The sequence below is a fragment of the Tachypleus tridentatus genome, chromosome 12, assembly GCF_004210375.1.
Source record: "Tachypleus tridentatus isolate NWPU-2018 chromosome 12, ASM421037v1, whole genome shotgun sequence".
NCBI classification, from domain to species: Eukaryota; Metazoa; Arthropoda; class Merostomata; order Xiphosura; family Limulidae; genus Tachypleus; species Tachypleus tridentatus.
The window spans coordinates 39,747,126-39,764,374 of NC_134836.1; the positions used below are offsets into that span (position 1 = coordinate 39,747,126).

The 17,249-nt window shown below is 31.0% G+C and overlaps 1 protein-coding gene across 2 annotated transcripts in view; it reads left to right on the forward strand.

The window, feature by feature from the left end:
- The window catches only part of LOC143233080 (protein turtle-like), a 261,770-nt gene extending 251,815 nt beyond the window's left edge, over positions 1-9,955 (forward strand). For both annotated transcript variants that reach the window (XM_076468965.1, XM_076468964.1), the window contains exons 9-13: positions 3,458-3,586; positions 3,909-3,936; positions 5,227-5,318; positions 5,856-6,052; positions 7,026-9,955. In XM_076468965.1, the coding sequence (XP_076325080.1) occupies positions 3,458-3,586; positions 3,909-3,936; positions 5,227-5,318; positions 5,856-6,052; positions 7,026-7,205 (626 nt within the window). In that variant the 3' untranslated portion in view covers positions 7,206-9,955. The remainder of the gene's footprint in view (positions 1-3,457; positions 3,587-3,908; positions 3,937-5,226; positions 5,319-5,855; positions 6,053-7,025) is intronic.
- Positions 9,956-17,249: the final 7,294 nt, after the last annotated feature.

The window sequence follows — 17,249 nt, forward strand, 5'->3', positions numbered from 1 at the left end:
TGTACTTGATCTTCTGTCTATAATAAAATCTCCGAGTAAGCACTGTAGGAGATTACTTTCCTCAGTGACAAAGTTTACGTTCGAAGCACTCCAAATTGGTATATATTAGCTCATTATAAAATATAAACCTGATTTTATTACGTTTGCGAAATAATAACTAAAGTAGTAAGTATTACTCGAAACGAAATAAACTAGTGATTATGTCATACAGAATATTCGAAGATTTTCTTTATATTTTACAATAGCACTAAGGCTTGGATACATCGTACATAAACAGTGAAATAACAATTATTTTATACATAGGCAGGAGGGACTGGAATTTTCTCAGTTGTGAAGAGCTTTTCCTTCCTTTGAGAATATACCAAAACAAAATTACATTCTTAAAAATGTTAAAATAAAAAAAAACATTAGAAATCTTATTCACCTTTGTCTCTTTAATATCTGAAACTTCTAATTCTTGAATAAGTATTCCAAATTTAAAAATATAAAATGTTTTATATAATATTTACATTAATTATAATAACACGTAAAACATATTATATAATATTTACATTAATTATAATAACACGTAAAACATATTATATAATATTTATATTAATTAGAATAGCACATAAAACATATTATATAATATGTACATTAATTATAATAACATATAAAACGTATTATATAATATTTACATTAATTATAATAACATGCTCAAATTTTATACATTGAAAACGTATTTCATTCTTGCAAGCTGTAGTATTGGTTTGTTTGGAATTAAGCACAAAGCTACACAATGGGTTTTTGTGCTCCGCCCACCATAGGTATCGAAACCAGATTTCTAGCAGTGTGATTCTGCAGCCATACAGCTGTGCCACTGAGTATATATTTAATCTCACATAATCCTTTATTTCTGTAAACTATAGTATGTAGATTACTGTAACATAACTACTTATTTTACAGCTTATTAAGTCTTTTCTTGTCGGATTATTCTAACAAGTACATCATGACCACAAGCAGTTGTATTGCTTATTATTAGTATAGCAAACTAAAGAACGTTGTTACAAAGTTAATTGTTGTATATACTGTCACGTGTAACGAAGATGTAATGAGTGTATAATTAAGCAAAGGCGTACCTCATTAGGCACGTGAAGATTTTTCAAGGCACTCAAAATCAACAGTCGATAAGGACTAACATCAGTGAATTGGCTAAATTATACGTTTTTTATACCTATTTAAAACTATTTAGACTTTTTAATAGTAGACGTGCTGCGATATTCCTGTGTTAAAATCCAAGTATTTTGTTTACAATATATTACACAAAAGTCTCCGATATACTTATACATTTTTAAACGCTTATTTTTAAACACAATCAACGTTTTATCAAATATAGTAACATTTTCTTAAAACAACTGTCCTGATATCAACCAGTGTTAAACGTAATTCTAAGGTACTGGCTTGTTATATGAACCAGCTTTTCGCAAACCGATATCATCAGACGAAAATTATTGAAAGTCTCTAAAACAGTTTTCTTGATAATTTTACACTAATCGATTTCTTTAAAGTTAAATCTTTTTAATATAAACGTTCATAACCGAATAAACCTTACTTTTTTTCTAAAAATTAATGAATATTTTTTTTATATTTGTTTTACAAATCTTGGTTTTAAAACGTAGGAAGAAACTGCTTTGAAATACCATAAATCTAAAGCTTACAAGAACTAGTTGTAACGTCTCCGACAGCAACATGTTTGGAACAGTGATTCCTGGTATTTCCATTCATAAAGATAAAGTTGTGTAGCTATTTCGTCTGATTAATGGGTGTAATATAACTATATTAATTTTAAAACTGTTTTTTTTTCTTATGATTGAAGAAAACGTTTCATGAAGCTGGTTTTATTTAATTTTCCTTTTATTTCCTTTTACTCGACTCGTAATCTGAGGCTTCCAATCCCCGTCACACCAAACATGCTCGCTCTTTCAGCTGTGGGGGCGTTATAATGTTCCGTCAATCCCACTATTCGTTGGTAAAAGAGTAAACCAAGAGTTGGTGGTGGGTGGTGATGAATAGCTGCCTTCTCTCTAGTCTTACACTGCTAAATTAGGAACGGCTGGCGCAGATAGCCCTTGTGTAGCTTTGCGCGAAATTCCAAAAAACAACAAAACTTTATTGGTTGAAATGGCGCGAACAATTTTATTTAGGAAAAATAAATAAACAAGAGAAGAGCTCTTGTTGGAAAACTGGCAAAAAACACGGCACTGACATTCCACGAGTTACTATTTATGAGTGCTTAGCAGTGTAATTTGCTCTTTCATGTGCATTAAATACATGATATTTAAAAACTTATTCACTGCACTGAATATACCTTAAAACTACACAAGAACAGTGGTTGGGAGTTTTTTTTTCCATATCACAAGAAAAGTTGTCACTACTTATGAATCTAATTTATCTACATTTTTCACAGAAGTCGTCTTTATAATCAGTATTGCACGTTTTTATGTTTCTAGACAATGAAATGTTTAATCAATGAGGCGACAGTATATGTTTTAAGTTTCTTAATAAACCAAAGATATGGATTCATGATTTATCTGAAAGATGCGAGACTGGAGTCGTATATGCTGGGTTACTTTATTTACCTATTTAAACATTTCTCTCCCCCTTTTAATTAATACATATGTAGATTAACACTAAATATGCTTTCTTGTAATGTGCACAACACTTAGAAAGTATTATATGTTCATAACAATTTGATTGCTAAACGAATGAAACTCAAAATTGAAGTTAAAATGAGTCTCAGAAAAACTACTTCTCAACAATAGTTCTCAAGATTCAAACAATGATGAAAATGAAACTAACTTCTTCGTTCAGTGTGAAACTTTCGGAAAGTGTCAGGGAAATAATAAATAATATTAGCATGGATACTTCCCGTTTCACCTTTGTTTTCACTACGAAGACTCTGCCTAAATAATTTATAACGGAACACTTTTAAAAAAAAATTATAACATTTATAATACTTACTTGACAATATAGTTAATTTTGTGTCAAACGTTTCCATCCTAATATATCAGATCACGCCAAAATGTTAATTAGATGCCACAGATTTTATTAATATTTTATGCTAGATAACTTAAGAACACTGAAACTTTAAAAAACCTGAAGTGTTGAAGTGATTTTCTTAATAACGCTAATGTCTTTTTTGTGCTTTAAACTCTAGCACATGTTATTAAAACTAAAGAAAAGTAGTGTTTTATTGGGTATGTTTTTATGAATGTATTTTATTGTAGAACGTATTCAGTTTAATTTTTTTTTGCTCACAACTGGCTTGTGTGTTTCCAAGGTTTGACGGCTTTTCTGAAGCATATTCAAGCTTAAATAGATTTGTTATTTCGGATTGATTATTGAAATTCTTGAACTTCCGTGATTTGTTCACCTCAGTTTTCAGAAATTAATTAAATAGTTGATATCTATTTTCTAGGAGAGAGAGCTGGTATGCTTGTTCCCAATTCGATATTAGCCGTATTTATTGGTTCTACAGTTGCTTTGGTCTTCATGGTAATACTACTTATTATTGTGATCAAAATAAGAAAAAGAAGGATACTGAAAGGTAGTTTATATTGTTTCATGCTATATGTGTGAACTTTCCATCTAAATCTAATTGCAGTATTACTTCAGTAGCTTCCTCTCTAGGACGAAAAAAAAAACAACAAAAAACTATCTTCTTAATGGATTGCACAAAATATTTAATAAAAGCGTAAGTCTGTTCAGTTACCTGTTATTGCTTTTGGTTCTCTCATTAATTTTATTAGATGTAAGAAATATCACTAATGCTTCGTTAAATACAACAGGTTCAATGTTACTAAATCATCTTATATTAGTACAATGACATGTAATCCAGTTTTATTTAAATTTCTTTTTATCGACGTCAGCTCAACGAGAGAGCAGTGCAAGACACAAGTAAGTGTGATTTCTATTTGCACATTCAAATATTTAAACTATATAAGAACTATGGATAAAATCATGAAGTAGTTTGTAAGTTTCATTTTATCTGTCAAAGAAATATAAGTTAAAGCTTTACCTTTAAAAGTAACGAATTACTTTCAGTACTTATTTTAAATGTATTGTATAAAAAAGTATATTAGGCTTAACTCACTCTTTTATATTTATTGCATACGTATACTAATGATATTAGTTTTGCAATAAACTGTAGCGAGATAAAGACTTGTTTAATTTATTAAATAAGGTGAGAATCAGTTTTGGTTAATATTTGAAATACGGTTCTATTGGTGTCATCTGAATATTTGCGGAGCTGAAACCAATTATAACCAACGCTTCATCATGCGACTCATTATAGTCAAAGAGTCACCATTTACAAAAAATATTTTTGTGTTTTATTTTAAAGGTGGTTTTGAGTGAAGATAGTTTGGAGATAATAAAGGATAAAAACCACTTTTTTTTAACCTACGGTAAAAACATCGCTTTCTTTATTTTTCAACGTTACGGTTACGTTCCTCTATCAACGTAATATATAATAAAAAAGCTACCACTGCGTTGCGCAGCTTTTACAAAAAGGTTGAAAATTCGAAACGTTGTGCAAAGAAAAATGTATAATTTTCTGAATAGAAATGAGACTCATTTCTATTTCCTTTCAATAACTTATTTGAAAAGATCTACCTTATGAAACAATCGATTTATTAGATGTAAAATTAAATCAACAAATATTTAGCAGCTTCTATGATGACATACAAAGTCAAGTTGACTTAAGCTTTGGACTCGATATTTCATCCACAATATGGGAGTCAACGATCAGACACTTCTGAGAAATTTTTAAAACAAAGTGTTTAAAATAATAAATCACCGAATACATTTGTAATTCCTAACGCTTTATTGAATAGAAAATATAAATATTTTCAAGTTAAAATTAGCTAGTATACAATACAATGAAATGTGCTATAAATGTTCGTTTGGTTCCGTATGCATATATTGTATAAATACATATGCTGTTTACTTATAAAGGATACCAACCAAATTAGATATTGTAAACTTAGTGGTTTATTCATGAAAATTGTAAGTCAGAGACCTCTAGATTGAGAGATAGAATATAAAATAATTTAACTTTCAAAATATATTTTTCCTATATTAAATAATCTGGACTTAAAGTGACCCATGTCTAAGTACATTTCTTGGTTTATATGTATCCTGTTTTTGATCATGTTTATAATTAACTTTATACATATATCGCTGTAGATTAGAAATACCGTTAAAGAAAAACGTTGGTGACGTCAGTGAAGGCCCAGACATAATACCTGCTAAGAAGTTGAACAGAGATAGGTATTTAGGTACGTAAAAAAATAAGCATACAGTATCGTGAAATTTAGTATAAAATTTCGCGCGATAGAAAACTTTAAATTCAATGTTGAATTTGCCCACAGAGTTAGAGTAACACAGTTTGACAGAAATATAAATGTTAGAGAAAGTAAAATTATTAAAAATGTATTAAGCATAATGTGAGCTAAGCCATGCACGTTTATTTACCTAAGCATAACTGACAAAACAAAATTATTTAATTTAAAATGTGTATTATTTTGAATGAAAGATTAAGAGCTTAAGGTTATTAGCTGTTTTGAAATAAACTTGAAAATACCTACAAGCAACATTGCTTGTTTTCTTATTCAATACATAGTATAATTAATTTTTCTAAGCCACATTTCTTCATTTGAATTAATTACTTAAGCTACGCGTTTATTATCAGCAGTATTGTCTACTCAAATAGCAGTAATGACGTATATCAGTTAAAGATTTTAACCCTACAACATTACTTGAAGACGAGTTAAATCTTTAATCTTTCCAGTTTAAAGGACATTTATCTTCAACAGGCTATGACAAGGATCCAGTAGAAACGTGTATCCAGGTACACGTTACACCTTCTTCAACACAAAATTATTTTTTGAAAGAAGAGTTATTGAACAGCAGCCCTTCGGCAAGTAAAGAGGTCATTTACATTCCCGAGATATCATACAGAAGTCCATCCCACAAACTTGGCGTTAGGTCACAGGGTAGAGCCTCACCACAAGTGAGTTTCATGAGTGTCTGTTAATCATATGTTGATAAAGCTTATGATCTTTAATAACTAACCATGAATGATGTTGACTTTAAATGCAGCATACTCTTCGTGACCTGGTTGTTAAGAAAAATACTTGCAAGAATACTGTCGTCTATATTGTTTAGGTGTCTAAGGTTCATGAGAGTTAACAAGGTAATGTTTAGCTTATAGGAGGTTTTGAGTAGTTGAGAGTTATTATATGTGGATAGTGTAAAAGCTTCGTTCACCTACGAGTCTGCAGACGACGTTCCAAACTGTCATTGCAAGTTTTCATTAGGATACTTTGGATGTTACTCGTTACAATTTCTGGAAGAAATATTTAGTCATTGCTTTACTGAAAACAGTTAAAATATATTCTTCTTCTCACTGTTGTTATGGTATAAAACCTTTCATGGTGAATCGTGATTCTAATAAACGATACTAGTAATAAGATTTATTGTACTTTTAACAATAGATTCTTTATTTGATTACTTTCGTATTTCGTTTCGAAAGAAATGGTATATAACAGTATTTCATGTTTATTGTAGCCGTTGTAGATATGTGGTTGAAATAATATCATATATTCTTATTCTCGGAAAATACCGTTGGAGACCAAATAAAGAATACAGTGTTTAAAAAAAGCCTAATGGTATTGTATTATGGCAGACATAATTGATTTTTCTCATTGTTGCTTAAACTGTGTTGTTGTCATGTATGTTTGTGATGCTTTTACAAGAAAATAAAAGTCATATGATGCTAAACAACGTAGTATTTTAATATGTATATCTTACGCACATTTAGTATTTTTCAGTGTACTCTTACATCATAAATAGTTTTCATCTAAATGGAAAATAAGCCTTAAACTAATCAAGCCAATAATCTAATAATTTACTAAAGCCAGTATAATAAACGATATTTATTTATAGAAGATGCTTCATTCTGACTTTAAATACATTTAATACAGCCTCAAGACAAAGCCCAAACAAATATAACATCTTCAGAAGCTGGTCTACACCCTAAACAACAAGAAAAGAACTCTGGTCAGAGTAGTCAAGAAAATCAAAGGAGCGGTACAGACGAGGAAGACCAGCCTATAATACCACCAGTATCTGTAGTCAGTAACAAACAAGAAAGCACTGTATAACTAGAAGATCGACAAATAATATTTTAAGGCAAGTTTCAGTAAGCTAAATTGATCGCTTAGCGTTTAATCAAAAAACAACAAATCAGTGTTACAAATAAACCTGATGTGAATGAGCTCGATAAAACCTCTGTAATGATCTATATTTTGAAAATATTGTTACGTATCATTATTGTTTAGCTAGATCTAAAAGGTTCGATGCTATATTTTTCTTTGAATGTACGTCAATGAAACAATAGTAGCTGGTATTTCTATTTGTATTAAAACTGTGTATATTTATATATATTTGAAAAACTCGAAATAAAAATCTGAAAAATTGTGACATTATTGATGCAACATTAAGAATTATGAAGTAACAATATTACTTCGTAATACAGTAACTTATTATAATATGTGTGTTAGAAATCTCTGCTTCTGAAAGTTTTTCTTACTATTATTTTTACATTCTGTCACCACCAGAGGCACAGTTTCGTCCCTTTTTATGTTCTTCTTTACAGATCCTGATTCATGTAAATCATGATCAATCGCACATTTGGATCCTTAAAAGTCGCTCCACGCGACTCTCTTATCTACCAACCATTAGCTATCCTGTTGTCTTTCGTGGTTACTGGAAGTAAAAGAAAAACAGACTCATCCAAAACGCTAGCAAAGTTTCAGCTTACAAGAAGGATTCTAGTAAAGAGTAGGAAAATATTGACTCTTACATTTCAATGTTAAGAATGTATCCATCTTTCACGTGGAAGCTGCTTCACGAGGAAAGTAACTTCTTATGCTGTAGTAAACTTGTATACTTCCGTATCAACAGCTTCACTTATAATTATTATTGTTTAATAATACTCAGTAATGTGCTAGATGTGTGAGTTGTTTTTTTTTTTTTTCAGTGCTTCTTTAAACCAAAAACGACTAAAACGAAATTAACTTTCGTCAAAGTTTTGTTCCAATTTTCAATTGCTCTATTGACATGGTACTTATTGACAGGAAAAACAATAATAATCCGTGCTAGGCTATAGTTAAAATCGTAAACCATAGGGACATAAACTGTTTGACATATTAAACCCTTAGACGTGTGCGTTTAATGGTTGTAAGGTTTTGATATAAATACGAAACAAAAATAATTACAATTGCTTTCCGGTCTTGTATCAAATGTGTATTTTATCACTATACATTTACAGCAAAATAAGAAAACAACAACAAGTCAAATGATTATCGCAACCTGCAAACAAATATCTAAATTTTAGAGAAAACAGTTATATTTTTACACTGATTTTTATTGCACCCAGATATGTACATAAATTATTTATCGGTGAAATGAAATATTTATTGAAAGTCACACGAAAAAATAAACTATTTCTGTGATATGACTTGTATGCTTTATGCTTTTCATAGAGCTAGAATATAGATGTACTGTATGTGCTTAAATAGGGATGGCAATTTCCAATGTAAATAACAAAACGTCCATTTTCAAAACAGATAATATACAGTGCATTATCAGCTGCCCTGTGTGCTTCAGTCGTAAAATAAATGTTGCTACAATACGATAGGATTTGCAAAATAAATATTCGTAATGTTTCTTATCAAGAACCAACAGACATCAACCTTCGCAATAAGTAAATAGGATAACGTCTGTTAAAATCATCTCGACTCGCAAACAAATGTCTAACTTTTAGGAAAGTAACTTCAGTACCTAACCAATCCTTATTCAACCCAGGAACCAATAATAATCACTGGTTCGCTAACACAAAAATATATTTCCTTTTTATCAACATTTTTACGGATGTTTTTATTTTAAATTTACTACCATAGTGAGATGCTTGTGTATGGTATATGTAACGCATAAAAAAGTCTGTATCTTACATGGCTCAAAAGAACCTATCATTCACAGAATTTGAGGATTTTTTTGTTTTAAACATGAGATTTTTTTACAGAAAAATAAGGGCATGTTTAAGTTTAAACTTTTACATTCACATGATGTGGTCTGCTACGTAACTGCAATTACCACTTAATAACGGGGCCTGATTGATAACTGTAATTACTAATTAATAATGGGGCCTGGTTGGTAACTGTAATTACTACTTAATATTCCTTTTGCACTTGGCTAATGAGAATACTTGATTATTAAACTTTCATGTTTGAAACAGATCAGAAGTGTGACAATTTAAACCAATTTAGTGTTGATATCTGTTTATCTCTTTGAATTGTTTAGGTGTTTGTCTTTTGACCAGGCATTTTATTCAAACTGTGATTTTTTTTTCCTGTTATAAACATTTTGGCGATAAGTTAGCGAAGCTGTTGATAAGAAAGTACTGGTAATTAATAATTTTAATTCAATCAAGATCACAAATTACCGAAATACCCTGAATGAGATTACATGTTAAAATGTAAAATATCATAAGTTGTCCGAAGTCAACAAATATGACTGCTTATATACAAATTAAAAATGCTTTTCAGCATTCATTAATCTTATTTTCTTTCGTATTGAGCACTTTCATGCTAAAATAAATGTTTCACATTGTTGTGTATTTGTGTGTTTGTGTTTTTTCTTCTATTAGAATGATTAACCAATACGATAGTATTGAATCATTTTACAAGAATAGCATTTGTTTGAATGGGACGTTTATTGAATGTCTTTTTCCAAATAAAACTAAACCTTGAGTTCCATATAGATTTAAGGCTACAATTAATATAAGTTAAACTACATCTTACTTTACGTATGTAATTATTATGTTTGAGCTAAAGTAGCGTATTATTGGTTCAGTATCAAAATAATAAAACGACCCACTGATAATATAAACTTTGGTTTGTCTTTCTCATTTTTAAAATTCATATTATTGTTTAATCGAAGCGATATAAAAGTTCTGGCCAATTCTGTAGTTCGGTTCTAAAATGCAGACAAAGTATTTGTGATAACGGATGTTACACGCCGCTGTCTGACTGCCTGCATTGAAGCTAACAGAAACTTTAGTCCAACTTCCAACTTCTCAAAGACCTTGGAGAATTGGATTAATTCCTTTTACTGACGACCGTTTTCCAATGTTTTTCCAGCAAGCTTGGGTGTTTTAAAAGCTGTATGAGACATCTAAGTATTTCAGTACTCTTATCTATTTCTTTCTTGGATTTTTTCCCTTCGGCCATTTATTCTTATAAGATTTACAAAAGCATTAATATGTATGTAATCCACAAAGAGAAAGAAGAATCATATTTATTAACAATAAAACAAAGCTGGTACGATTGCAAATGTGCTTATATAATCGCTGATCGTATAGTGTTTTCAAGGAAACGTTCATTAGCCACACTTAGCATTTATTTTTCTCACATCTACACTTAGAAAGTTGTTAGATTTGTATATAAAATGTCTCTTCTTTATCATACAAGACTAAAGGAAAAATCATAAAAGAGTTTCAAGTTTCACACCTACATTTTGTAAGAAAAACATAGAAACGCGTTGGAGGAAACCTTATTCTCTTTATTTTTTCCTAAAGTAAATTGTTAATAATTTATATAAAAACGAGTTATTTCCATTAACATATCGTTTTAGTACAATTGTTTAGATTATGCAGTTACATTAAAGTGTTAATGGAGTACCTTATTCACTATAAAATTCCTTTTACTGTTTTAATTTACGTTTGATACGGGTCTGATCAAATATCCCCGTCACATCAAATATGCTTGCCCTTTCAGCATTGAGGACGTTAAAATGTAACGGTCAATCCCACTATTCGTTGATGAAAGAGTCGCCCAAGAGTTGGCGGTGGGTGGTGATGACTAGCTGCTTTCCCTCTAGTATTAGAATGCTAAATTAGGGACGGCTAGCTCAGATAGCCCTCGTATAGCTTTGAGCGAAATTCGAAACAAACAAACAAACTGGTCCGGTATTAAATACCAAGTGGGAAAGCAGTATGTTTATGGCTTAAAACACTAACATTCAGGGTTTTATTGCCAGCGGGTAGCCTGTTGTGTTTTTTGCGTAATTAAACATGCATTTAAAATATCTTATTTTTATTCATCACATAATTGACCTAAGCAATCTATACCTCAATAGGAATTGAACTGAACTACTGTACATAAGCATCTTCCATTTCAAATCACCAAATTATTCGATTTTTCCCATTCCGAATTAGATTAATCTGGTTTAAATATTTTATTTGATGAACTGGAATTAATAATGAATTTGTTCATGAAGACTTGTGCTATATACAGTTTATGCGATTAAATCTAACAGCAGCTAGATGGAAAAATAACATATATTTTTACGTAATATTTGTATAATTGAAAAAAGGAACGTGGTGGGTGTATATATACATGTGTTGGAAATATCTGAAGTTTATTCATATATATAAAAGGATGTCGGTGTAGACAGTGCTATGTATTGCAAGTGAAAAGGTATTTGGGAAGTGAATCTGTCATGCCTCATCATAGACAACAGTGTTTTTGTGTTAAGAGTTTGTGTTTGAAGTTCGTTTGTTTGTAGACGATAGTGGTACGTTTCCCATGTTGATTTTTAAAATCTACCTCGATAACTTCGTTTTGAAGGATAAGTCTTACACCTAGAAAAGTCATTTTTGATGGAATAAATCAGTGTCTTTTTGTTGTAGTTGTTAGACATGTTCGGTAGCATTAAATGTTGTGGAATAGGATTAATCAACTAATATTTAATATCACGTTCAATGAGACGACACGCACGCCTATCGGATTCGTTCAGAACTCTAGGTCAGAGGTCGGCAACCTACGGCCCGCGGGCCGAATCCGGTCAGCCAGCCGAAATCATCAAAATATCACATCCTTTTGGCCTGTGGTGGTACTAAAAAAGAATTCAAATTTGTAACTTAATGTGGTCCTCCATCGGCTCACAAACATGGCCTCTGGCCCTTGTGCGGAAAGAGGTTGCCGACCCCTGCTCTAGATGCTTAACTTCTCAAATGAGATGCCAAGACAGGTCACTTAGCTGGTTTACTTAGATTTTATAAAGTATATATATTCAAATACAAATTTTCACCACAACAACACCAAGAAAAAATGTTTTACATGCGAATTACAAATTTTACCTCCAGTAATATATTATAATGCAATAATCAGTGATGACGAGAAACCCACTAGTTGAGAAATTTATATGCAAAATTTATATCAGCCCAAACGAGCCGTTTTTGCATATAAATTATAATGCAATATTTAATATAATATCATGACGAAGGTGATAACTCCTAGTGGCACAGTGGTATGTCTGCAAAGTTACACGGCTAGAAGCTGAGTTTCGATATCAGTGGCCGGCAGAGCACAAGTAGCCCATTGTGTGGCTTTGTGCTTGACGTAAACAAGAAAGTGATTTAATATTTATCATAATACATCTGTATGTCATAATGAAATGCTCTATATACGTTTGAAATGTAATTAAACAATAAGTCTAGACATTATTACATAGTGAATAACAAACTTTTGTGTATAATAAGACAGATGCCTAAATTACAGCTAAAATTATAAACTATTAAAGAAAGAAAATCAGTAATTGGTTTCCGATAACGAAAAACTTTGCTGCTCAAATTCTTTTTGCCTCCGTCTCCTCAGTTGCACAACAGTAAACTTGTGGACTCATACTTTAAAAAAAACGGGTTTCGATACCCGTGGTGAGTTGGAGCACAGATAGCCCATTGTGTTGCTTTGTGCTTAATATTAAACACTCAATCATATTATTTATTAAAATCTACTGTTCACAAAATAAAATAAAGGTGACCGACAGAGCTCCTAAATACTTTTAATTATTTATTTATTAAATTTTGATCAGAGCGGTCTTATATGTTATTAATATGGCTTAACATTTCCTTTGTACTATGGTACGATAAATAGCTTAATATTAGTAAAGATTTACTGAATTCAACCATATTACGCAGTACCATCTAGCTTTCTCTTTTCCGATCAGCAGGTCAAAAGTACTTGAATTCTGGATATTACTAAATAAATTAAACTCTGTAAGAAAAACGTTCCATGCTCTGTGCTGTCATTGGAAATATTATTTTGTTTTCCATCTTCGAACACATTCATTTGTCATTACGTTCTATTGCTCGACTGTGCAGTTTATACTCTACAAAGAAAAGCGAGCTGAAATATCACACTAAATAGAGTCGTCTTCCAAAACCATATTTAAATAGATTAAGATCACAAAAGTCCAGTTGAGCATTACTTAGGACTAATTAAGTATAGGATCAAAGGAAATTTTGTGATTTCAGTTTCATAGACCACTTACTGAAGGAAAAAAAATGTTGATTTCAAACATTAACTGGAAACTTTTGGTTTCAAAGGTTTCAATGAACTTAAAATCTTTGTTTACAGTACAAAGAAATGTATGCGGCTAAGTAATGGACGTGTGAATGGAAGAATTATTTTAATAAATTATATTTCTCACTTTATGAACAGCTATTGTATTTCAAACTCAATTTGGAGTCCACTTCTGTACTAAGAGCTTTGTTGTACGAGTTTTACCGCTTCTATAATGAACAACGAATACTCGCTTCTTCAGAATGTTGGGTTATTTGACCCTACTTCGTTTAATAATCATTTTATGCGAACATATTTCTCCAGGAAAAGCTGTGACATAATTATCCATTCATAATGATTACCATGACAGCATTGCAATATCGAATGGTCGGTGTTCTCCGTGAACAAAATATATGGATGTTAAACATGTCACGAGTGGCGTCACGACTAGCTTCTGCGGCGACAATCCACTGCACTAGCAATCCAAATTGTTCTTATAAAATTCGTTTAATGTCTACATGCAACTCTCTGTTTTACGTATTAGACGTATACCTTTTGTTATCCCTAATTTCTGCTTATCACACTGTTTTCGGGGATAGTTTGACGTAATTGAAAATCATTTGTTTAAGTAGTTCGTTTCAATCTCAACTATAGTATTTGTTTTCAATTTACTCTGGTTCTTTAGTTTCTACTATTACTTTTGAATTTCTGTCTTTATTGTTGTTTTTGGTCGGACTAGAGTTTATTATTATTTTCTAACCCACAATTTGTTTTTAATTCTAACATTATACCTGTAAACTTATTCTTCTTTTAGGCTTAAAGTAAACGATACATAGAAATAATCGTTTTAAACGTAAGTTAATATAATGTGTAGATAATGTAATCGCATTTCGTTTACTACTTGACCTGTATTATATGAGTTTGTCTCTTACAGTTCAGAATTTCATAATTAGCTCTGTATAGCTACGTAGTTAAGGATTTTGACTCCTAATTTTCGGGTAGTGAGTTCGAATTTCCGGGCAGCACCGAACATGCTGGCCTTTTCAGCCTTGACGGTCAATCTCACTAATCATTTGTAAAATAGTAGACTAATAGTTGTCTAGTGATGACTATCTGCTTTCCTTTTAGTCTTACACTGCTACATTAGGGAAGGCTAGCGCAAATGGCCTTCGTGTAGCTTTGCACGAAATTCAAAACCAAACTTTTGTAATTGTGTTTGATTTTATTTTGAAACGATTCTTTTAATTGGAAGGAATTAAAATAACACTTAAGACATGTAAATTTACTCTCTTCGTTCTTAAAACTGTTAACACTTCTGCAGAAAGTAAGAATATAGTATTTTTATTCAGAATAATTTAAATAGTCCACTCCGAGGTGACTTAAAGCAATTACATCAGTCCAATAATTTTATTTCAAAATTTGATTCAAGGTATTTATTCACATCTTCGGCGGACCTAACTTATTTCACAATTATTTTAGTTAAAAACCAAACAGCTTAAAAATAATTTAAGAAAGTTTGTTGTTAAATTATACCTAAATGTTTATTGTAGCTATACACAAATTATATAACTTATTTAAAACATTTAATGTTCATATTCTCTGCTGTTTTTTAAGACATATAAGTGAGAAAGTGAATAACATTTAGATTTAGATTTCGATACAATTTAGAATATGCGAAAAGTCAAAGAGATGTTATCTGTAAACACTAGGTTGAAATATGCGTTTCCGAATCGAGTTGACTATAAGCTTGTCTTTAAATAAACCCTTCACATGTTGAGTAAATAACATTTATACTGAATGACTTTTATGTATATTCCCATTTAAATAATTCACGTGCTCCAACTATTATATGGGTATGAACGCCATTATGCAAAGTTTCAGATTTCGGCCTTTTCATTAAATATGGCAAAAATCAGCAAAGCAAGTATGATGTGAAATATGCTGGATACGTGATCGAATTCAATACTCTCTGGTTTGATAAAGCTTCTAGCTACTTCTAATACAATAAGGTAAATCGATAAATTCTCTATTGCGTCTTTGATTATATAAAAGATTAACTGTTTCATTAGTCTCTTTTAATCTGCAACGTGTGGTATGTGCCTTTAGTTCTACGAGTGAATGCCTAAATCATGTTTCAATTCTATTTTCACAACCTGAAAATAAATTGTATTTAATTGTAACATGTTTATATTATAATGTTTTGTAAGTTTCAAATCATTTTATGCGAATAAGAGAGAGAGGTTTTGATTTCTTTTTCAATAACTTCGTGTGCGATGTTATTATAGGTCTCGAAAGTTTAATGTTTTTCTTTTGAATCTTACGAAAAGTTACACGAAGGCTATCTGCGTTAGCGGTCCCTAATATAGCAGTGTAAGACAAGAGGGAAGGTAGCTCTTTGGCTACGCTTTTATAATCATTTTAAATGACTGTAAAATTATAACGCCCTCACGGTTGAAAGAGCAAGCATATCTGGTGTCACGAGGATTTAAGCCTGGGACTTTTAAATTACGATGCGATCGCCTTAACCATCTGGCCATGCCGTGATCCAGTATCATGGCAGATTAAATATAATCAAATACTAACCAACAGAGTTTTGAGAAAACTGGTCATAGTATCAAGTTTTTCATAACAACATTCTAAACGGATGTCCCCCGCTGGTACAGCGGTAAGTTTACAGGTTTACAATGCTAAAATCAGGGGATCAATTCCCCTCGGTGGACTCAGGAGATAGCCTAATGTGGCTTTGATATGAGAAAAACACACATCTAAATGGATTAAAAAATTTTGCATTGTGAGAGAGATAACAACTAATAAAAACCAGCAACAAAATTATATAAATATGAGTTTAATTTTCAAATCTCTCAGTCAGTTCATTGTATAGTTCCGGAACGCTGGAATCTATGTTGCATTGTGTTTGTTAACGATCTTGCATATGTAGAATTTATTAACTGATTATTTTTATGCTATTATTCTAGTTCGGTGCTCAAGAAAAATATGACACTTTTTTCTTTATATTATAGGGAATCCATCAAAATGTCAGCGGTAAATCCGAAGGCTCATAAAGTCACAAACTGAATTTCGATATCAGTTGTGGGCACAGCACAGATTGTCCGTTATGTAGCTTTGCAACTAACAACAAACAACAAACATACGAAAATAAATAACATTTAGAAATGATTTTCTTCTTTTCTACACGTAATATCATAAATATACCTGCATTGTTAAGGAAGAAATTATCTAAGCTACAGTTCAGACTTACTTATCAATTAGTATACATTTCATGGACATACTGAAACATAATTTTTTTTTACATCAGCACACACAATACTTTTCGCGAGAACGTTAGTAACCCTAAACTAAATCAATTTCATAGCGTATCCAACTGGAAAGAGTGTTAAAAATGTTCGTGGATGTATTTTAATGAATAGTTTTATTGTATTCCGCTGAATTTTACAAAATAAATTTTTGTAACTTATTTTCCAAAAAAAGCTTAAAAATATTAAAAAAACATTTGTTCTTCGAGTTCATTATGTAATAATGATAAAAATATGTTTTAATTAAAATTAGTCTTTAAAGATAACATGATCTTGCACGAGGAAAAGAAATAGCATAAAAAAAGTATACAATGAATAGCAATTCTTATCATTACAGTACCATTTAACAATACATTCACTTGACATATCTGAGCTTCCATAAATTAACTTACGGGAAAGGAAAGAATTTTCAATGACTTATAGATAAGGAGAAGAGTCGGTTATAAGACTTGTTTATTGTACAGTTTGTCTCATTATTATGCTAATA